Raw genomic sequence first — 23,471 nt, forward strand, 5'->3', positions numbered from 1 at the left:
TTTTTTTTTTTTCTTCTCCTTTGAAATCTGTCATTTGTGTCTTGGTTGAAAATCAAAGTGCCCACTAGGTCTCTTGATGTGCTAGGCAGGACACCCCAGTAGCTGTTGTAGGGTTGTTCCATGTATCTAAAACAAGAACTAAAGGTACTTAGATGAGAAACTTGCTAAGAAAAATGGTTTGTAGCAGCAAATTTCCTTCCAGAAGAATATGGGCTGTTGCTTGTGATGCACCGCAGGCCCCATGGTGGCCTGGCTGCACTGTGCACAGATGAGAATTACGCTGGAATAACTAACAAAGCAATAACACTAAGCATTAAATTGTGTGTTAGATGCTCAGTAGCAGTTGGAGCTCTGCCTCCCTACATAGCCGTGTCTTTGGGCCCAGTCTTTCAATGTGGTATTTTTGGGGTGAGACTGCGTTGGGTCAGGCTCAAGGGTTTCGTGGTGCTGCGGGTGAGCAAGCCCTTCAGTCTGGGTGCAGCTGCGATTGCTGCCAGGATGCTCCACTGGGATCGGAAGGCAGAGGTGCACTGGAGACAGCGGGAGCCGATGCCCAGGTGTCAGAAAGCAGCCATAGGTGATGGGCAGCACTGCTGGGGAAGGACAAAAGCAACTGCTGCTGCCCCTTCGGCTCACAAAAAGAGCAATCCCCATTGAGTCGTTCCTCTGGGACTCCTGGGCTCAGAGGCTGACAGGACACTAAAGGACTTGTTGGCAGGTTTCTCAGGAAAGGAGAGGGAGCAGGACCTTCCTCGGGACCTTGTGCTGTAGCTACACTGCCTTCCCAAGCTTTCTGCAGGAGTGGACCTTGTAGCGGTACAGCTATCAAATGGTATTTCACAAACGTCTCTGGTTTGGTGCTTGTTCTGTAAAAAGACTGGCCTCAGCCACTTTCTTTGCTAACTCTTTTCTGTCTTTTCCAGTTAAACCCTGTCCTGGTGTTCCCTTCAGTGGCTGCAGCAGGCACTACACGTTGCACAGTTGCTACCTGGTGGCCAGAGGAAGGTAGTGGATGCGTTTTTCTCTGCTGCTTTTGTGCAAGAGGACTATGCTACTGAGATAAGGCAGGAATCTGTTGCATATATTCATGTAAATTGTCAGGGTTATTGATATTTTCAGTGGGTTAGCCGTCTGAAAGGGTTTTGGTTGATGTTTCAGTCACTGTAGAGGGTTAAATTATTTAAGATACAGTCCATTGCAGTTGTGGACCGCGTATTTAAGGAACTTTGTAGTAATTAAGTGTTGGGGGTTTGATGTACTTGAAATCTACTGGAAAGTAGAGCCAGGGACAAGCCCCATTACAAAGAAAAAGCACTGGTAACATAATATACTCAACATTTTATTATAAAACCCTCTAAAGCGCCACTTTATAGGTCACAGTTACAACAAAGGAAATGCCTTGAGTTAGGAAAACAATGGGGGGACAGAGACATTGTTTAACATTTCTTGTCTGGGGAATGTGTGTTGCTCGGGATTTGCCCAAGTTTACCGTCCCCTGATGGCGATACCCCAGCAGGACCACTGAATTTGACCGGGCTGTGGTGCAGAAAGCAGAGCTGCTCTCATCTATCGCTGTCTCAGTACCACTGTGAAATGTCTGGACAATTTCTGGAGGACGATGGTGGGGTGTATGGTGAGGGCATGGTACTACACATGTATTGAGGGTGTAGAGAGGGTCTCCTGCCAGCTTGTCATGGGTCAAAACAAAAGCTTCATGGTGTGTGCTTTGGAGAGGAAAGTCCCCTGGGTCCTGAACCAGGTGTTTCAGTGGTTTATTTGCATGAGTTTTTCCTGTATGCAAACCTTGCACAGGGACAGGCCTGACAGCTGGGGCTGATGAACTCCTCCTGAGGCCTGGGATTAGCAAATTCCTCCAATTTTCAAAGTAAAAATTTCTCATCTCCAGGCTCCCCTGACAGAGTGCTTTGTTGCACCCCAGATCTGTGGCAGTGGTGAGCAAGCCCAGAGCCTGCTGTGAGCACACCCTCACATGCCCCACCGCCGGCTCTGGGTGTTGCAGCCCTGCATCCCACCCCCTGTCTGTTGGGATTTTTGCAAAGAAGGAGCATCCCTTCAGAGGTGGCATCAGGCCTGTCAAAGGTTTTCAAGGGTTAGGAAGGTACAACATTTTGCCTGTCTGTGTTTACCTTGGCTCTGGGCGATGCTCATCGGTGTAGCTGCAGGACCCCAGGAACAAGCCAGCCCAGGTACTGGTGGTGCTTTGGCTTTGCAAGGTTGGAAAGCAACTGCAGCCCCCACACAGTCAACCCTGTTCCTGAGCCTGGGCTCCAGGGCTGAAGGCCCATGAGAGGAGATGGGCAGAGGTGTCTCCAGGCCATCAGACATGACAGCAGGTTACAGAGAGGAGCGGGTGCATGGATTTCTGACAGCTCCCTACCTCCATTCAAATCTCAATGTCTGTCTCCAAGTTTAGCAGTCCCAGATGTCCAACATCTTTCATTAGAAAGCTTAGCTAGGGCAGAGAGGGGTGGGCTTTGTGGGCCACACTGCCAGGGCACAGGGGCACTATAGTAAGTTTAATAATTTGGAAATAAGGGTGACAGCACCCAGACAGGCAGCAGCTCACCAGAGACACAGTGGTGCAGTCTTGCATGCCAGGACTGGAGGAGAGCTCTGCCCATGTGGAGGGGACCCTTTTGAACTGGGCTGTCTTCAGCAGGTTGTACAGCTGTGGGGTTGGCTGGGCTTGCCATTGCCCTGCAGGGACCAGAGAGCATCAGCAAAGTGGTGCTCACAGCTGGGGCAGGAGCATGGGGAGCATTAGGGAATTCCTCCCCTCTCCTTGGAAAGGGCAAGCCCTGAAGGATGCATTGGGATCCAGCTTCCCCATCCAACAGATGAGCAGGCCTGAGCCTTTGATAAATTATTAACAAACATTCAAATATAATTTTTTGTGTGTGTTTGGTTTTTTTTCCCCCAGAATAAAATCCTTGGGTGAAGCAGATCAAGATCTTAAAGAAAAGAAAATTAACTGAATCTGCTTGGCAGATCTTGTTTGCCCAGAGCTCTTGGTGGTACCAGTCTGTAACACAGCTTACAGCACAAGAAGGTGAGCAGGGATCTTTCTCACTATTCTGGCAAATCTGCAGCAGGCTGGTAGGAGTAAGCACGTGCTGGGATGCGTCCAGCTACCGATTAAAAATCTCCTGGACAAGCTGCTGTGTGCTTCTCATTCATGTCTCAAGCATTGCTCAGCCCTTGACTGAAGGCTGGATGAAATGCATCTGAGTGATGACTGGCAGCAAGACAGGTGAGACTTCAGTTAACTGCAGTTTGCCACAACAAGTTCAAAACCACTGGGTTATAAAGAATAGTGGAGGCCCCTGCTGAACCCACTACTGTCACTAATATAGAAACCTTAATAACTCATTAATAAACCTTCAGAGTAGAAATACACAAAACACCCCTATGTACAGTAACATTCTTGTTTACATCAACTGGGTTAGGAATTTGATGCAAGGATTGCCACTGGTTGTTATTGTTTTAGCTATGTGATTGGGACTTGTCTGGAAAGAGCAAGATCATTTGGGATAATTTGTATTGGCAGCTGTTGACTCCATTGCTGCGTCTGAGCAGTTGGTGCAACGTGGAGGCGCTTGGTGTGCGGTTGTGTTGCACACCCAACTTCCACCTACAGATGATTGAATCCCCTTAGCCATGCATGGGCAATTCCAGTCTTTAGTCCATCTCCGGAAAACATGGTTCTAACTAGCTCCCTTCTTCTCCCATTCCTGCCAAGGAATAAAGGAAATGAGTCAAAAGGCAAATCTGGCAAGCCACGGTAGCTGTAATGTGCACAGGATCAACCCGTTTTGGCTCAGGGTGGGTCGGGGATGTGTCTCTGTTACAAGCAGTACACACATTTATTTATTTAAATTGCAGCTAGGGCAAGCCCAGGTGAAAATACTGGGGGAAAACCAAGCTGGCCTGCTCTGAGTGGTGCTCGGTCAGGGGTGCTTCCCAGATATGAGACTCCCCCACAACCTTGTCCCACCACAGCCAGGCAGCTCCACTGCCAAGAGGGAAAAACTGTGGCTGCCAGATGAATTTTTCTCCTGTACCAATCCGCATGTTACCTTAGCTTTCTGTAGGACTGTTCCCTTCCCTGTCACCATGACGGATAAAGGCCTGTTTTTTAAAGCCGTTGCTGAGTTAACTGGTGAGTTCTCTGCACTATTTGCTGGACTGGCACTTTTTGCCTGAATCTGCAAAAAAAAAAAATAGAAATGGTGATGACTTCAGACTACTGAGAGAGATTGCTGCCTTTCTCCACCATCTTCTAGTCACAGTCACATCCCACTTGCACTGAGGCACATTTTTTTAGTGTTATGCCAATTTTGAAACACCACTAGGCTGTGTGTGTGTTGGTGTCTTTGGGTGTTGAGGACTCAAGCAGAGGTACAGTGACCATCTCTGTTTCATGGGAACCAAACTCCCAAGAAGGAATTTAGATGCCTGAACCTCCCCTCAAAAAACATCCCTTGGCTCAGCTGAGCACAAAAGGAGCTGGGTTCAAACCTGCTCGGCCCTGGAGGGTGTTGCTCAAGGTCCCACAGGGAAATACAGCTGCTCTCCTGAGGCCCAACCCCCTTTCACCTCCACAGCTGCTGTTACCTCATGATATTTTTATTATGTTACTATTTTATGTATATTATCTAAGCATTGTGATGATTATTATGTATAAAACATAAATATAATATATGTTTATATAAGATTACGTATTATAATAATATTACTATTATATTATTAAGCAGGCTGAGATAGTGCAACTCTGTACCCGGGGGGCTGCGTTCTCCAGGTGTGTGGTGTCCACGGCGGTGCCCAGCGTCACGGGGCCGGACTCTGCCTTCTTCAGGTTCTCCTTCACCTCCACCAGGCTCAGCTCCAGGTCCACCCTCCGGCTCTCCTTCCTTTTGCACTCTTCTTCTATCTCCTTCAGCCTCTGCTCCAGGCTCTTGTCTATGAAGGGAGGGGTAACTTGGTGCTGGCTGGGAACTTGGGGAGCTTGGACCAGGGCCTGTCCTGTACCTTTTCCTTCTATTTTGCCCCAAGAGGGACTTTGACAGAGCAAGCTCTTGCTCTAGTGCAATACAGGCTCCACGGTTTGGCTCAAAGTGCCAGGTCTCCCCTTGTCCCTTCTGGTCCCAGGTGGGCCAGGTTCATTGCCCTGTGGTCCCACCTTGGCTCATTTCCATGCATCACCCCTTGCCCTGCTGTACCTGTGCTGCCTGCGAGCATTTCCTTCAGCTCCCGCCTCTCCTTGCGCAGCTGGGTGAGCTGAGCCCGGATTTCATCCTTCTCCTTCTCCAGCCGCTCCTTCTCCTCTGTGAACCGCTTCACCTCCACCTCGGTCCTGTTCTTGCCCAGCTTGGTTTCCACTGCTGCCACTGGAAACACAACCCACCAAAACAAGCTCAGCCAGGGAAAAAGCAGGAGGGAAAACCTTTTCAGGTGCTTGGAAACAAAATGAACGAGGGTCTGGAAAGACACCAACCAAGAGACTCATCAGCCCCTCGGGCACTGCAAAGCTACTGTATAGCAGTGGCAAGCTGAACCACAGGGCAAAACTTGCATCTAGAGCACCCGCTGGCCGCCTGTGCAGTCTGCTTACCTGGCAGTGGCATCTTGGGCCGGTGTGTGGGTGCCAGCTGGGGACTGCCTGCTGTCATCGTGCCTGCCGGCAGCTCCAGGGCTGTCTGGGGGAAGGCGATGTTCTGCTGCTGCGTCTGGATTTTGATGGCAGGCATCTGTGGGGGTGCCTCATCAGGCTCCGGTTTCTCTGGGTGTTTCTGGGGAGAGGAAATGAAATGGGATGATGTGGTGGGGGGAACTGGCTCGCTGGTTAAGCCTGGCCCTGCACCACAGTTCAGGACAGTACCTGCTCTGAGGTCTCCTCCACCTTACTACAGAGCTCGGCTTCCTTAGCCAGGAGGGCTGTCTCAGCTGTGCTCTCTGCTGCAGCCTTGTTGGCAGCCCTTTCTAAAGACGGTGAGCTGAGGGGTGAAGGTTGGCATGACTTCTTGCCAGCACAGTGTAGGAAGGACTTCACCGGAGTGAGATCCAGGTACACTCTGTCTTGGTCTCCCTCCAATTTGCTCTCACTCTTGGGTATTTCTTCCTGCAAAAGGAGAATGTTCCCCTGAAGAGGGACCATCTGCTGCAGCCAGAAGTAAGGAACCATCTCACTGCAGCACAGCGGCATCTTACGCAATCTGGAGTATTTTCCATAAACCTTAAGGGAACTAAACCCCCATTTTCATAAGTCATTCCATACAGGGCTTTTTGATGTAGTGAAGAAGAGGCCCCTCCTGCTCTCCTTCAATAGGTCTTTCCAGTGGTAGCAGCAGTCCCATGCAGGGGTCTCACAGTTGTACATCTAGCAACCCCTGCCAGATTCTTTGCCTTTCCCAGGATCACACTCACAGCCCCAGCCTGGCCACACACAGGTCTTGCTCTCACAGGCATCGAAAAGAATTTTGATAGACTGGGCTCCAAGCAACCCACTATCGATCACCAAATAATCCATGCTGTTTGCTAATGGAAGTTGCAGGGTTTCATCCCAGCTGCTTGAGAAACCCTACAGCACCTCACTGGAAACCTCTCTCCCATTCCTTAGCAACTCCTCTCCAGCATTTGCTTCTGCCCCATTGCAAAAGCCTGGATTTCCCCAGGGGCTGGGAATCCCCTTCACTGCTGGAGGTTCCCCCTGGCCAGAGGATTGCCCGTGGTCTCCACAGCGCTCACTGCAGCAGGGCTGCCTGTGGCACTGAGCATCTTACCGCAGGCAGGTCTGGCAGATCCACATCGTCATACAGCTCCTCCTGCTGCATCCTGCCCTTTGGCAGGTTGTCGATATAGGCGTTGGGCTCGGAGTACTTCCTCTGCATTAAGCTGTGAACAGGCAGCAGGACATCCCGTCAGAAGGGATCGGTCTCACTGCATGGCTGCACTGTGCTCAATTTTGGGGCATCTGAACACAGTGGTCCTGGGGCCAGGGCAGGGCCAGAGGGCCGGATGCAGGAGATGAGAAGGTAGAGCCATGCAGCAACGTGATCACTGCTTCCATTGCCCATTAAGCAGCACCCAGCAGAGAGGGGCTGCATTTCCCTGCGGCCCTTTCCTTTCTCGCCCAGCCCTTGGGCACGGCCCCGCAGCAGCACAACTGCCCTGCCCAGTGGCATGGCAGCTCTGTGAGCAGCACAGTTTGGTGCCTGCGGCCCCACACCCCCAACCAAGCCCACCCCCCCCAACCTGCCACTGCGAAGGCCACCTGGGCACATGCCCCTAGCCCCGTGGCAGCTGTGGCTCAGGTTGGACATGTCACGGTAGGACAACAACAGCTACTCTTCTGTCCCACACTGCACTTCAAAGAAAGCGATCAGCAGCCAGGAGTGAATATACCACCTAATCCTGTGCCAGCCAACCTCTCGCAAGTGGAGAGGACCCCACCACTCCAGCTTGCTTCCCCTCCACCAGTGCCTGCAGCCCCACACGTTACCGCTGACGTACAAGAAGGAGTTCTTCGCAGCACTGACAATGCAGGAAACCCGGTCAGCATCCACGTAATCATAGGTAAATTCCTCCGGGTCTGTTTTCGAACCTGACTCCGACAAGAGGAGGCCCAGCCAGTGGCCCATTTCCTCCGAGGACTTCGCCTACGAGATGATTGGACAGTACAGGTTGCAACAGCAGCTTCTCTGCACTCCCAAGGCTAATGCTGTCATTAAAGCCTTGGGTACAAAACTATGCTGGCAGTCCTCTGGGCTTGCAAGGGGAGAGATGAAGGGCCAGGTATTTATATTAAACTGGAGACCACATTAAAAGAAGAAAGAAGTACTGCTTTGTGTATGGACTGATTGATTCACAAATTTGGAAGATAGAAGGCTGCAGCTCTGTGCTTAACTGCTTTCTAACATTTCTACTCGGTCTGCATTTTCCTTTCAATGATGATCAACTCGGCTGCCTACAAGAATAAGAGCAGTCTCCGTGGCTGGAGATGCTGATGCGGGTTTTGTTTTGCACCAGCAGAGCGCAGCAATGGGATTGCCAAACACCGACGTGCAAAGAGACCCGAGCACACCAGGGAGCCTGCGAGTTCCTTACGCCAGAGCCCAAACCCCTTCCGAGGCTGTTTGCACACGGGAGAAGGGAAGGGAAGAGTTTAAAGCAGGATCAGGGAAGAACTTCAAGGAGAGTCCCTCAGTTTAACATGGTCAGTACCAAATTCTCAGCTGTAGTTAACAGTCTGACATTTTGCAAAATTAAGAGTTAAATATGGTGCCTCAAAGTCAGCTCTAGTAAGTAGCCACATGCACTCCCCAGTAGTGGGGGTTTTCTGCCTGAAGCAAGAAGTGGGCCCATGCAGACATCTTTACATCTTTTGCTTTGATTTGAGGAGTTAGAGCAGTAAGCACAGTAAGGGCAAGTGAATCCCAAACTGGAAAGTATATTTTAAGCTTCCAATCTGTTTTATTTAGCAGAGACTTCAGTCCCTGGGAAGCCAGCCAGCCAGCCTGTACATTGAGTCTGACATCCCAACAAAATACAGATTCTTCCATTCACAAAATGTAAATTTTCCCAGCACCTCTTCTTCACATCTGTAATTCGGCAAAATTTCTTAGACACAGACATACCCTGAATCAGAAGCTAAACAAAAACACCTTCAAACTTCATGGCAGGCACTCAAAGTCAGTTGTTTAGCTATAAATATTCCACCCACTGGAAAAATACAGGAAATTGCTCACATTGTCCACCTCCTACTATAATCATGCTGTCGTCAGAGAGAACTAAGATTAGAGATAAACAGTCCTGGATGCAGGCAAAGGAAAGTAACAGATGGAGATGAATTCACTTGCACTTTCAGGGGCAGATCTGTGATTGGTTTACTTGGGATGCATGACCCATGGCTTTGGGACTCTCCATTTTCAGAAGACAAAGTTCTCTGTTCCTCTTAACCACAGACTTAAATCCCTAAAGTGGCATTCCTCTCACCTAACATTAACCATCTGAAAAGCATCCCATATAACTTAATCATCCAAGCTTACCCTGTAGTCAGTGGAGAGAGATGGGCACCTCCAGAGGACCCTTCATCCCATCCTAAGATGAGTGCCCAAGATGAAGGCTGAGGAGGCACTAGCATCAGACAGAGCCTGGATTACCAGCTAGGTGGGACACTTTCTAGGTGACCACAGGCAGATGAACTGAGGTCCCATGCTTCAGGCTCTGTTTGCTGGACTGAGGGTTCCTTTGGAGGACCTCACCGGCATTTAGGCCTGCTAAGACACCCAAGCTGATGACTTAAAGCAGAGCTTGCTTGGAGATATACACCCTACCTCCAGAATAACCCGTTCTTCCCCATTGTGCAGGATGCGGAAGGAGTAGAGATGATCAGGGCTTGGCTCTGGGATAACTTCACAACCTGCCAAACTCAGGGGTTGCTGAGCCAGTTTGCTTCGGTTCTTGTCCTGGTAGAAATGGAGGTGGCCATCTTTTATCTGACACCAGCGGGACTTCCACTGGCTGTTCACTAACACATTGAGGTAACCTGCAAGCAAGCACAGGTTACTTAGGCATATTTCCCACTCCACAGGGAGAAGGAATCCAAACTCAGTTTTGTGCATGGGGATGTCTGACGATTAAGTTCTGAGATCACAACACAAAGCCACAGGTAATGACAAAGAGCAAAAGCACAAAGACAAGCTCTCCTGTCCGTATGAAACAGGGTGGAAAAGGGTAAAAATTTGTTTGAAGTGAGACCCTTGAAATTCAGGTTAGGCTTGGAGCAGCAAGTTGGCTGCAGATGGTTGGACAAAGCTGGACCCAGATGGTGAATACCAGCTGGCCCACAAACTTCTCCCTGCTGACTCCCACACCCTGGGCTGATGCCCAGAAAGAGCAGCACAGAGGCCCTCTGCGTGCATGGCTGGCGTTACCTGCCCTTCCTCTTGGGTCATGTTTGAGAAGGATGATGCCTGGTGCTCATCCTGCCCTGCACACAGAGATCCAGCCCTGAAAAGAGGCCCTGCAGAGGGTCTCATCCTCACACTTACTGGAAGTCTCCAGGGATCTCTCTGGGCTATCCAGGGAGCTGGATTTTTTCCTCCCGAGGTTCATCAGGTTGCTCAGTTTCAGGCCAGTTGTGCCCTTCTTCTTAACTACCAGAAAAGAAAAATAAAAAGACATATCTGTGGCTTTCTCAACTCATAGCCAGATGCACAGCCCACTGTCCCAGCCAGGTGTCCTGCCCCAAAGCGACCTCCACTGCCATCCTGCACCCAACAGTGCTGCGGCACACACATCCCTTGCAGAGGGCAAACTGCAACTCAGGGACAGGCTGTAACAGTCCAAAGCCCAGGGAGATGATGAGCATGCAGCACAAATAATCTCAGTTAAGAGATGTGCCCAAAACTTAACCCATATTGCTTTATACTTGGGTTAGTGCTGACCAAACGCCAGTCGCTGCTGGAGCTGTGGGAAGGCTGTTTGCACAGGTCTTGTTGTGCAGTTGCAAACTGCCCTTGACTTTCTTACACTACAAAAATTTAATTAAAAATCATTACCTATAAATATTTATGGCCTTCAAGTCTTTTCCTTTCTAAAAGAGGGACCCAGAGTGGAGAGGGGGAAAACTTATGCCCAAAGAAGCTCTTCAGCATTTTCCCCCCAAGCATATCAGTCAGTGCATGAATATATGGCTGTGTAACCATCAGGGAATCCTGATAAGAAACCAAGTTTGATGTTTTTAGTCCAGATTTTCATTTTCTCTAGCATAACAAAATTATGAAGTCCTAATGTAGAGGCATTGAGGACCTGAGCTGCATCTGTTGGGTGACTCCAGTGAGTCCTCAGCATGGATTTCTCTTTCTCCCCAATATGTAGATGGGTCCCACCACTCTTCTAACAGAGCATCTCCTCTTACAATGTACTTACCTGACCCATCTTATAGATGGAGAATGGAGCTTAAAGCTCCAAGTTGGATGCCCTAGTGTGAAGGTATAACTCTCCCACTTGGAGACAGCTCAGCATTTCACAAAGGTACTCCAAATTCTCTGCAGAGATCTCTGAGGAAAGTCACTTTGGTTGGATTTATGCCATCTCAAACTGTCCCAATGTGACTTGCCCAGAGTCATGCAGAATCGGTGTGCTATGGCAGGTATCACACCCAAGTTTCTCAAGCCCTAGCCTAACTCTGTAACTGCTGACAAACCCCAACATTCACCCATCACTTTATTATGGAAAAAAAAGCAATGAAATTAAATTCACCAGCAGTGAATTCACACACAGCTTTCACCCTGCATCAGGTCAGTTTGGGGTGGCAGTGGCAGGAGATGTTACAGAAACCCTTGCTGCACATGCCGGGTCAATGGCCTGGTTTCCCCCTCATCCCCAGGATGAAGTTTTACCATCTTTTATCTCAGCTGTCTCTGGGTGGCCATCCGTGCTGCTCCCGCTCTCAGAGGCTGCTGAGTACCTCTCGGGCACCTCCACCTGTCAACAAGCACCAGACACCAGCTCCACAGATGCATGTGATCTGTTCCTCCTGCCAGCACCTGCCACAAGTGCCTGCCCCTCCACCCCCCTAAATGACAAGGTCCATAGTAGATGCTTTCACCTAGACATCCCCTGCCCACCCACTCATGCTGTGCCCTCCCTGTTGTTTCTGAGCCTGGCATGGGCAGATCCAGCACACGAACTGCCCTGGCTGGGCTTGCCTCTGAGGTGACATGGTGGCAGCACTGGTGCCACCATATGGCCTCCTGCCCTGCAGCCTGGCTGGTGGTCCCCATAGAGGAGCACAGGCAGAGGAACTGGTCAGGTGCCCAAACACATCCATTTTGTGTGTCCATCAGCGACTTAGGAAGGTTTATTTCTCCTGCCACTGTTTTGGAACAAGCTGACCCCTGGGGAGTGTCACCTAAACCTAGACTAAAGATTAGCCCAAACCCTGGCATCCAAGGGTCTATGTCCCTTCCAAAGCTCTTGGTGAGCACAACGGAGTGCTGCTGCCTTGTATGGAGGAAAGACCAATGCTGTGTGAGTTTTGGGGAAAAGATGTGGCAACAAAATTAAGATTGCAAAGGAAAATTAAGATTGTTCCAATAAATGCTTCTTTTCAGCAGAAGAGGGGTCCGGTTACATTCACATCACTCTTTGCTCAGATAAAATTACTGCACCTACAACTATTATTTATTAAAGGAACAAGGTGGAAAAGCCCAAGTGTTAGTTCTCTCTGTAAAGACAAGGTGTACCTTTGCGTAACTGAGACGCTGTGAATCTGGGATGTACTGGTTGCCTTCACTGCCTCCTTCACATAGCAGACCACTGGTCTCCTGGATTACCTATGCAGAGGGGAAGCCATACCCTGTGAGAGTGCTGCAGTAACAGGATCAATACTTCTCCCCCACCCAGGACAGGCAAAACCACAGCAGCCCAGGAGACCTATGGTTTTATGCTCCCTGCGATCCCAAGGACTTTCATGGTGTTGCAGCAGGTAGCCAGCAGAAACTGTTGGATCCAAGTCAGCTGGGGAGAGGCTGCCAGCAAAGGCAGCCCCAGCACCTCACAGCCCCGCTGCCGCCCCGGGCTCTGCAAATGTTCATTCTGCTGCTGCCATCTCAGGGAAAGGGCTACATCTCCCCCCTGTCCTCAGCCAATTCATGCTGGGCACCCACCCCAGGCATCCCTCCTGCAGCAGCAGCTAAGCTGGGAGGTCCCTCAATGGCCTCTCACATGCAGAAGGCAGCAGAGGGCTGCAGGAAAAAGCTATCCTGGGACATGAAAATGAAATGGTGTGTTTGTATATGGGCTTGCAGCAGAGCATGGAAGGACAGGACTGACGTAAGATATGGTCTCCCGGCAAAGCCAGCATAGAAACAGGGGAGCACCAGTGGGGCAAGCCCTGAAGGTGCCACTGACCCTGAGCCACTGCTCTGCCTGGTCTTTACTCTGCAGCCCCAGCACGATGACATCGGCATTCATGGGGATGATCTTCAGCTTGTGCTCTTTCTTCCTCACTTGCTTTTCCTTGTGAATCACAGTGCAACCCAGCAGATTCACGTCGAGCTGAGGGCTGTGGTCTTTGGAGCTCTTGTAGCACTGGGGAGGGAAGATGGGAGGGCAGGTAAGAAGCTGAGGTGGAGCCTTCCCTCTTGCTCACTGGCATGAACTCAACCCTAGAAGTAGTTCAGTGCAACCACACACATTAAGTACACTGAACACAAGAAGGTCCTATAGGTCCTACAAGGCCGCAATATCTACACAGACTACACACAGGACACCTCTATATGTCTAGAGATACACATACATATATGTACATGCATATATAGTCTGAAATACCTCTCACAGACACTGCTAGAGGGTCGAGTATATGGTTAGCCAGTGGGATAAGCATCCCTTCTGCTTAAGCACCTCAAAAAGTTTCCCAAAAAACATGTCTATGCATTTTGGGAGTTTGGGTTTTTGGCCACAGATGTGCCCTCGTGCTCCCCTCAGCAGGCCCATGCCCAAATGGAATGAGATCCCCAAATCCCTGGGACATGGTTTTTGAAGCATTGCTTCTAGAGGTACTTTGGTTTTGCCAGCTAGTTAATGTAGCCTGAGATGCCACTTCCCTCCCCAGCTCATGAAAATACGCAGAGAGTTTTAAGCAGAGAGTGGAGCATCTACCCACCAGCAACCTGGTATCCTTGATAACACACAGCTGTTTTGCCCACTGTCCCAGCCACTTCTTTCTCCACAGGAATGCACAGATGCGAGCATCCTTCATCAGCTCAATGGTGGCCTCTGTGGATGGCCACTGATGGGTTGCTGACTTGCCTTTGCTGCTCTCTTCTTCATCATAAGATTCATAGGAGCTACTAACGGCTTCACCATCTTCTACAACAAAAGCAAAGCTCTATTATTGAATACATTTCTAGGACAACTCTGAGCCTATTGCTTGCTTTGGCCATGCTCACACATGCAAAAGCTTCCAGTGTAGGGACATGTCTTTTGAGGTTCTCCTACAAGAGGATAATCAATAGGAAAATAACCCCCATAGATAATTTCCATAGATAATTTTTCTCTGTAGCCCAATATTAATCTCATTGCAATATTTTGTGCCTAATAGTCTCAGAAAACACTCAAAAGACACTTCTCAGTTGACCATGAATTCCAGAACATCCCCTTAGACATTTTCTGATGTTTGCTGCTGTTTTTCTCCCCGAAGATGCTTTTTCTACTTTCAATTTCAAGCCACTCACAATTTTTAAGGCAACAGCAAGCTACAATCAGCCCTTATCCTCTGAATGTCAGAAGTAAAAATGGTATTTGTGAGGCCATGCAGCAAGCAATGATCTATGGTATTGGAGATGTCATTCCACTTTCCCTCTCTGGGCTAACAGGTCTCTGGCTCTACTCAGTATCTAAGAGACAGCAAGGGGCTTTGAAGTAATACACTGTCGCAGCAGCAAAAATTAGTCATAAGTGGCAGCTGTAAATAACAGTAATCACATTTTTCATGTTCAGTCTTAAATAGATTGCTACTTTATTAGGATGAGTTTGGATTTTCAATAGCCAGTTTTAATGTATTGTAGGTTATCGGCCTTTTCAGCTGATAAGAACAGCTGGCCATTGGTACCAGATTCATCAGAAACTGTGAAAATGTTCCCGCTGACTTCAAGGGAATTTGCAATGCTCTGCTGGTGTTTACAGTATGGCTCTTATTCACAAGGTAAGCTCATGTAGCCAGAGAGTAAGATTTGGGCAGCATCTGTGTAGCATCTTGTCCCACCAAACAGCACAGAGGAATATCGTTAAGTTTCTCTCACCAGAATTTAATCTAATTTTGATCCTCATCAAATCTTAATATCCACATAAAAGTAACATTATTGGATTGGTACAAAATAAAAAAAGCAGCCAGGAAAACAGAGGGGGGAAAAAAAAGCATTAGGAGCTTCACTGAAGAACATTTGTTAAGTTGGGTTTATTTGTTCTTAAAATAAAAGGAACTGAGATGCAGTAACAAAGCGGCACAGGTACAGCCTTACCCCCACAGTCTCCTCTGGTGAAATCTCACACTATAAAATCCCTCAAGTGATCAAAGCTGCACCAGTTAAACAGGCTTACTAAAAAGCAAATACTCCCTTTCAAAGTCTCTGAACGGTGCTGACAGCATACTACTGGCTCACCATCTCCATACCCTCAAAATAACAGACAGTTCATGTTTTATGGGAAAAATGACCCTACAATGCATTATCAATATATTTGCAGACCTTGTCCACAGGCACCTGGGCAGAAATTCAGATGGACCAAAAGCGACAAGGGTCCTTGTCCCCTGAAATACCAAGAAGCTGAACCTCTGCACTGCTAGGGTCCTTCCTTACGCAGCAGCAGCAAGCATGCCTAAGGGAACTCCATCTTCTAAATCTCCCTCCTTATCAACATGAGGTTATCGCTACCTGCCCCTCTTGTTTTTGGGTGTCTCTGGTGCCCCTCACCTAAGTGTTAGGCCTCAGGCTGACACATTTCTTCCATGCTTTTAGTGGGAGCCCTGGCCACTCTTTTGTGTGTCAACCGCAGCCACAAGTGCCTCATGAGATGAGGTCTTCCCTACTTGAGGAGCTACAGCTGTTGCTGGCCGGTTGACACTGCTACAGCCTCACGGTGGAAAGGCATTTTCCAGGCTGTGTAGCTGGCAAACGGGGACAAGCCTTTCTTGGGTGACTTGAGACAACACTGTCACGACGTCTAGGGCTCACTTGATCCCAAGTCATACCGCTCAGGTACTTCAGTACAAGGTCTCCATTTCCACGTACTGGCGGTTTCAGCTAAGAGCACAATTTTATCCTCTCATTGAGGTGACATCAATGGCAGCCATGTTCTGGGATGTCCTTATCTAGATCCACCCCTGCTTTCCTGTTTGTCTGCCCATGATCTCCCAGGGAGCTAAATCAATACTGTGATGCTGGAAGCTCCAAGCACCTCGTATGCCAAATCTCCCTCTGCCCAAGCAGAGTACCTTCAACATTCACTGAAGGGCTACTTGTCAATACAGCCAGCATTACCACATATTGGCTCCACATCAGTGGCCAGAACCAGCAGAATAAAGGCCAGGGAAGCTCTCTTCATTGTCATCTTGAGCATGGGGAAAGGCACAAAACATGCTGCCTTGCGTATATCCAGCACGAGCAGAGAGAAAGGAGAGGTGGTTACCCTCCATGCATGCAATGGGCAATGCCAGGGGGAGGCACCTGATCATCTTGCTAAAAATGAGTTGGTTTTGTGGTGTGAGTGGGTTTTGTTTTGGTTTTTTTTTTTGTTAAAGAAAGGGAGGGGGGCACTTCAGGTTTGGAAAGCATGCCATACCCATCGTTATTGTGGCATAAATAACGCCCTCAGTAACCTGCAACCCTGGCCTGGGTCCAGCCGCAGCAAGCCTACCAAAAAGACCTGCACAGTCAAAAGCAAAGAGAAAGGAGACAAAGAGAAAAAGCCAGAGATAAGCCAACGCAGACAAGGGTGTCAGTCCGGCCCAGCCCCACGTTGCCCCTACAGCCAGCGAGGCTGTCCTGTCCCCACTGCCGCGGAGGAGCACACTGTATGGCGAAACTTCAAACACAGACAACGTTTTCAACCCACCCCCTGGAACAAGGCAATTCCTTTTTTAAAACAAAATCATCATCACTGTAATTAAAATCAGCCAGGGCAGATGAGCTGTTTCAGCCAGAACAATTACTGCAGTCACGTCGCCCCTTTCGTTTTCACTCCATTTCTTATCGCACCCTTCAATTATGCAAATGCAGACGAGGACGGTAATGGTTTAACACATTTCAGGCCAGGAGCAAAGAGAAGCAGCAGCATTTGTTGGAGCTGTAAAATGAAAGGCAGAGGTGTCCCCAAAAGAGAGGTGGGAATCCTGCTGATGAAAGAAAGACCCCAAGAGCCAGCAGTCTCGCCTGCCTGCTTAATTTTAATTAATTCACCCACGGTTTGTTACGGTGCCTCACAGTCCCACCTATGACGCTGCATGAATCCTCTATCTCCTCAGCCCATCTGGAGGCTTGCTTTGATGTCCTTTCTTGGCAGTGCACTCGCTATTTTTAGTGATGTTCCTATTTTTGTTTGATTTCACTACACCCATTTGTTTGGAGACGCATGGGTGTCTTCCAAGGCTCACGCTGTAATTCTGGCAGAAACACCACCAGCAGCTCCCTGGACCTCTGGCTCCTTCCCTGCCCAGCTTGTGGGGAGACAGGGCTGAGCACAGGGGGCTTGGGAGGTTACTGGGGTCAGGCTTTAGCATCTTTGGCCAGGGCAAACCCACGCATCTCCAGACCGGCCTTTAGCAACACAAGTCACACCAAGGTCTCAAGACAGTTGCTAACAATGAGCACAGGACCACAGAACCATAGAATAGTTTGGGTTGGAAGCTTTAAAGCTCATCTAGCCCAACCCCGACTGCAATGAGCAGGGACATCTTCAACTAGAGCAGGTTGCTCAGAGCCCCGTCCAACCTGACCTGGAATGTCTCCAGGGATGGGGCATCTACCACCTCTCTGAGCAACCTGGGCCAGGGTTTCACCACCCTCAGTGGGAAAAATTTCTTCCGTATATCTGGTCTGTATCTCCCCTCTTTTAGTTTAAAACCACTACCCCTTGTCCTATTGCTACAGGCCCTACTAAAAAGTCTGTCCCCACCTTTCTTTAAGCCCCCTTTAAGCTCTGGAAGGCTGCAACAGGACAGGTACAGGGTACTCTTGCCACCTGATAGGCGAGGGGAGGAAAAAGGGATGGGGGGCCCAGTTTTGTACTCATTGAAGCAACGGGCAGGACTGAGACCTGCAGGTTTGCCCATGTGCCATGGGATTTGATGCCTGATCTCTCGAGGCAAACCGGGGCACCAGCAGCTGCCTGACCCACCCTCCGCACAGCGTGCCACGCTGCACCCTCCCCGAGCCGCCCGCAGCCGCCTCCTGCCACATACCTGCTGCTCTGCATCCTTCCCTGCTCCTCCCTCCCGCCCACCCCCGGGCACCACCTCAAACATGAGGTTGCCAAAAAGCACAGAGACTCTCGGTGGCACGCCGACGCCTTCCTTCTCACGCAAACCACGTTAGTAGCCATCGGCATCACAGCACACCAGACAGCTTGTGTAGAAGAAGGGACCTGCTGGGCGAGCAGCGGTTGAGCGGCCACAGGAGGCAAAGGCACCACACGCCCCAGTGGCGAGGCCGTGCCTGGGCTTGCACGTCCCACCTCCGCTCGCTTCGTGGGCTCCTATCTCTGCTTACTGCTGTGATGCTGCTTGGTAAAAACACCAAGCCTGCCGGTCAAACAGCTATTCGTAGCAGCTACAGACTGCCCCATTTTGATAGTGCTCCCACCATGCGAGGTTTTCTTCTCTTTTTCGACCATGCTTGCAGGGCTCTGATCTCTAGCTTCCTTAGGCATCTGGCTGGCCTGGATTTCAGTGGATGGTGGGTGTATTTGCATCTCTGAGCAGCTGGTTACCAAGGAAAAGCAGAGGTTTAAGCTGGGTGTGTGCTTATCACTCCTGGCAGCCAAGGCTCTCAATGCAACGTGAGTTTATGGAGCTGCCTGGATAACATAACCTGGGTTTCCCAGCACACAGATCCATGGCTGCACTCCAGCTAATCCGGTCTATGTTTTTACACGCCATGGCTCTTAGCGCCTTATCCTCTTTCCCAATGTGCAGCAGGGAAAAAAAGTCCATTTATCTTACGGTGCAGGCAAGTGGAAACCCCCTGCGGGGATGAGGCTACAGTGACCTGTGCTGCCCCAGCTGCAGGAGGGCTTCACCACACACCACAGCCCTGCCTTCAGCCAAACTACCCAGAGCGTTTCCGCAAAACCGAGCTGGCACTAACTACACGTGCAGAGGAAGGGGACCTCTCCTCTGCACCAAATGGCACGTCTCACCCCAGCCGTGATGAGCCTGCACCTTTTCCCACCTGAGCTGGGCACGACCTTTCTGTTCACCACTGTCACGTAGCCAGACGGGATGGTACCGGGAAACAAAGATCCTTCTACGCCTCCCTTTTTTGTTTAGCACTGTAACTCCTAGGCCTTTGCGAGAACAGTGACCCACACAGCTACAAGCTGTCCGGGTGTGCAAGGTGCACACACGTGGCGAGGGCTGTTTGGACACGCCAACCCCCGGCCACTCCAAGCAGCGGCACTATTGGTGCTTCCCTACTGGGGAGCTTCAAAGCCCGGTGGCGCACACCGGGGCTGGAGAGGACTCAGCTTCTCTCATGAACAGCTCAGATTCAACAGCCAAGAGTTTAGATTCAGATCTTTCACCCTTAACTCTCGCTTCTCTGCTTGCCTTGACTCCCCCGCTCAGCTCTGCCTCATGCTGCGTACGTCACTGCGCCCCACTCTGCTGTGTCGAGGCTGACGAGCAGAGGTCTGCTTCTGCAGCAGAGCCATATAATCTGTCTCATTTGGGCTTCAACAGATGACAAAGCGATGACAAGATCGGCTCTGCCCTCAGATCAGAGGGAGGTAAGCTCTCGTGAAGGGTGTTCACTGAAAGAAGGATGCAGGAATAAGTCTTAAAAAGTGAGAATCTGGGAGCTCAGCCTGCACGCAGTGGTCTCCTCCAGAGGGAGTGGGGAGCCCACAGGTGACAGGTACGGGTGGCCCTGCTGTGGACATTGCTGGGAGGTGCTGACCCAGGCAGCAAGTGAGTGTGTGTGGAGAGAACCCACACATTGTCCCCTCGCATGAAGTGTGGCTTTTGAATCGAGTTTACAGATGGTTAAACTGCCACAAGAGACAGAGCTGAATAAATAGCCAATTATAAAAACAGTTATCACATCTAACAGACCAACAGAGTCCTGGATTTTGAGCCCCAAAGGGACGATTAGAGCACTAGGACATGAATGCAAGCCACCACAGTTTCACAGCATTCACTCACTCCTGAATAGAAACCTGCATTTGGCAGCAGCATATCTTCCAGAAAACCATCAAGACAAAAAGAACCCACAATAGTTTATAATATTTTACAGCAATGTTATATGAGCCCAGACATCCTACTTATTTCTAGAGGAAACTTAAAAATTCATTAGCCTTTTCTTTCCAACTAGCATTAAATCTGTAATATTAAACATGACCAGCATCAGAAAACAAATTTGTCACGCAAGCTGTAAGAAACATCTGCGCTTTCATTTGCTTGTTCTCATTAACCCCAAGTCCTCCATCTCCCACATGAACCGCCCTCCCCCCCAAGAGTTAGCTGTGATATACCATTTACAGAGACATCATATGGCTCAGCCTCTTCATAATATCCCTCTGGGGATTCAATCTTGGGGACCGAAGGTTGTGTTGTTTCAGGAATCTGCAGAATAAACAAACAAATAAAAGCATGATTTAAGGTAAAAACAGATGCTTGAAAACAATGGGGCATCCTTTTTTTTTTTTTAAGCACTAAAGTTTGTCCTAGTGGATGAGACCTTTTAGATGTGTACACCAGGTTTTTCATGTAAACCAATTGAGATGACAGGGAAGAAAGAGACTGCGGAGGGTTTCCAGTCTACAGTTAGCTCAAATATAAAGGAGTTCTTTGAAATTACTGTGTAATTGTGTCATAAATATTACTTTCTTTAACTTTGCTGAAAGCCCTGGGAACATCAACTCATGCCCTCAAAAGCAGCAATTCCAACCCAGGGGCCTTACCGTGAACTGGGACTTTTGCCTGCTGCACCGACCCCCCTAAGCTGCTCATCGTAACTGGGGATGACCCTCTATGCTATTGATTATCTTAACAGGGAACCAGAAGGGTGGACATTTGGTGCAATCCTGGCTTTACACTGAAAAGCGTAGCCTGAGCGGTTGCTGGTTGTGTCTCCAAGTTTGACTGATAGCAAATCAACAGCTAAAAATCTCTACTTTAGGAACTATATCAGGAATCTTTAACTGTGCTCTGAGCAAAAAATGAAGGAAATGGATAAACTACACTGATGGAAAATAAGCCTTTGAAAAGAGTCCAAGTGCTGGAAAATCCCTGTGGTGCCTGCCAAACGCCTCCCTAAACACAAGCAACGGCTGGCAGGAAAAACAGTGCCTTAATCCTTTAGAAATACCAACACAAGGAGGGGGAAGCAAGGCTAGGAAACAAAATTTTTTACTTTTCAAGTAATTCACATGGCTGTTGAACGTGAGACAGCAGAGCCAGAGTTCACAGCAGGATGAGCAGACAGCTTACACTCTTCTCCAAATACATGGCATCCCACCTCTTCCATCACGATCTGACCGTAGCGTCTGCCCATTCCCCACTGAGTTGTCCCCTCTCCTCACCCAGGTCAAACCACCCCCAGCCATCTGACAACGGTACGCTCTGGCTCACACCGTTTCAACTGGCTTCTGATCGAGACATGTGCAAATCCTGGATAGGATGTTCAGTGTGGGCAGGGCTGAAGCCCCACTCCTCCCGGAGGACAGGCAGAAGAGCAGGTCTCTCTCTGCAGAGACAGCAATGCTGAAGGTCGTGGATCACGAATGGTCCTTCATGCCGGCCCATGTGATTGCTCCTGGTGGCCTGAAGAAGAGGGGCCAGCTGGGCACCAGCACTACAGAGTGGTCTAAGGCAGCATCAGCCCCTTTGCAGGTCATGCCAGCATCATCAAATGTAGGTTCAAAGCTGTCCATCCAAAGTGGGAAGGAAGCTTTGAAGGATAAGATTTTCTGGCCAGCAACTGCCCAGGAAGGGGGATGCTGCTGAGCCCGTGAGAGCTAGGTACCCTGACCACACCGGCCAAAATCAGGTGTCTCTGCTCCCACATCAGCAAGCTGCCCGTGGCCCTGCCAACCTCCCAAACTTCTCAAGTGTCTTGGATGAAAACTCCTTCCTACGTGGGTCTGCCAGATACTGTGAGCAGACTCTGAGCTTGCTTTCCAGAGCCACGTAGGACACACTGCTGGAAAATGCTTGCCTCCAAACACTTAAAGTTTTAGGAACTTGTCCTAATGTGTTAAATTAAAGAAATAAAACCAAATCCAGCCACGCCAAAGCTTTACTTAATCCCAAGGAATGTGTCTGCAATTGCCATCTGTGGTGGCCTCCTGCATGTAGCCAGCTCACATTGTGCTATGACCATAAACAAATTGCCTACACAAAGAAACACTGTGGGTTTATTTGACACTGTCCCACAAGTGTCAAGGAAGGGGGGTGGGGGGAAGGGGCTGCTCCGTTTTGATTCCTACAGACAATGGAAGCCAAGAGGGACTAGGTGGGACTGCACCTCAGCTGCCCCAGAAGCTATTTTTTTCTCTTCTCTTCTCTTTCCCTAAAGGCATGGAGTTGTTTTGTCTCTAGCTTAAGGCAAAAAGTACATACTGTGTTATCTAACCCAGGCTGGTCCTCGCAGAACATTTGCCTGTTGCATTACAGTACAACAGAGCATGCAAATAAAGCCATCGTGGGCATCTGCATCTGCACCACGTGACTTTCTCAGGGGATAGCTGCGGAAAGTGGCAGAGCCGCCAGGACTACCGCAGATGAAAGGTCACTGATGTCAGAGCCACAGCCTGCAGGACTCATTGTTTAAAGGTTGCTTTGGGACAAATCCAAAGAAATTAGTGGGATCCAGCTGGGCCACCCCTGTTGGGTTGCACACTGACTGCTGGTGTCAGTGAATACCAGGGACAATCTGCTGTGCAGAGCTTTATGAAGAAATTTCTCCTGTGCCTCAAAAGGCAAGTGTAGAGCAGCACCACAGGGTGCCTTAACATCACCAAACCACAGAAAACCCCACAGAACTAAAATAGATACATTCTGAGGTCCTCTCCTAATCTCTCTGTTTCTGCGTAAGGCATTGCGCTCTCTCCTCCACTGCCCAGGTGGCCACGGCTCCTGCCCGCGCCAGGCACAGCAAACACGGGCAGGGAAGATTCATTTCCCCACAGCAGCAATTGCCACACACTAACTGGGACCACATTAAAGCTCTCCCCAGCCCCACTCCTTGAAATATGCTCAGATGTCTTTGCTGCCAGCAGCTTACTCAGACGCTCACAGCAAGGAGGTACTCAAGGTCTTAATCCAAGGGAGTTTAGCTACGGTGGGAGCAGGCAGGAGGTTGGAGAAGGAGGTGGGAGAAGGCAGTTCACAGCACAGGCCTGGGAGAAGATGGATGGCTTAGGTACCCTTCTCAGCTAACATCCAAGACTTCCCCTGCGCCCCCCCCCCCCCCGCCATTTAACTTCCTGATTGCCCTGTCAGAAAGCTGGGCTGCACCAAGCACAAGAGGAGATATCTTGGAGACACTCGGCTGCTGCTTCCCTGGTCATGCCTTCACTCCACTGCACCACCATCCTCCTGCCCACTACCACCCCTGCTTTGAGAAAGCCAAAGCCAAACAGCGGTTCCTGCTCTGGTTGCTGCTCCCAGGCAACTCCAGGTCCAGCGCAGTGTCCCCAGCCAGCTGCATGGGCAGAGTCCCGCGGGGCTG

The 23,471-nt window shown here is 49.7% G+C and overlaps 1 protein-coding gene across 1 annotated transcript in view; it reads right to left on the reverse strand.

Annotated features, from left to right (window-relative positions):
* Nucleotides 1–3,725: 3,725 nt before the first annotated feature.
* The window catches only part of AFAP1L2 (actin filament associated protein 1 like 2), a gene marked incomplete at both ends in the record, with an annotated part of 45,521 nt that continues 25,775 nt past the window's right edge, over nucleotides 3,726–23,471 (reverse strand). The window contains 16 exons of the mRNA XM_082002314.1: nucleotides 3,726–3,752; nucleotides 4,098–4,226; nucleotides 4,799–4,980; nucleotides 5,241–5,408; nucleotides 5,633–5,810; nucleotides 5,900–6,139; nucleotides 6,801–6,912; nucleotides 7,531–7,676; nucleotides 9,354–9,565; nucleotides 10,071–10,175; nucleotides 11,424–11,508; nucleotides 12,270–12,359; nucleotides 12,937–13,116; nucleotides 13,691–13,896; nucleotides 16,366–16,449; nucleotides 20,272–20,362. Of these exons, the coding sequence (XP_081858440.1) occupies nucleotides 3,726–3,752; nucleotides 4,098–4,226; nucleotides 4,799–4,980; nucleotides 5,241–5,408; nucleotides 5,633–5,810; nucleotides 5,900–6,139; nucleotides 6,801–6,912; nucleotides 7,531–7,676; nucleotides 9,354–9,565; nucleotides 10,071–10,175; nucleotides 11,424–11,508; nucleotides 12,270–12,359; nucleotides 12,937–13,116; nucleotides 13,691–13,896; nucleotides 16,366–16,449; nucleotides 20,272–20,362 (2,235 nt within the window). The remainder of the gene's footprint in view (nucleotides 3,753–4,097; nucleotides 4,227–4,798; nucleotides 4,981–5,240; nucleotides 5,409–5,632; nucleotides 5,811–5,899; nucleotides 6,140–6,800; nucleotides 6,913–7,530; nucleotides 7,677–9,353; nucleotides 9,566–10,070; nucleotides 10,176–11,423; nucleotides 11,509–12,269; nucleotides 12,360–12,936; nucleotides 13,117–13,690; nucleotides 13,897–16,365; nucleotides 16,450–20,271; nucleotides 20,363–23,471) is intronic.

This window comes from Phaethon aethereus (genome assembly GCF_964289735.1).
Source record: "Phaethon aethereus genome assembly, chromosome: 7".
NCBI lineage: Eukaryota > Metazoa > Chordata > Aves > Phaethontiformes > Phaethontidae > Phaethon > Phaethon aethereus.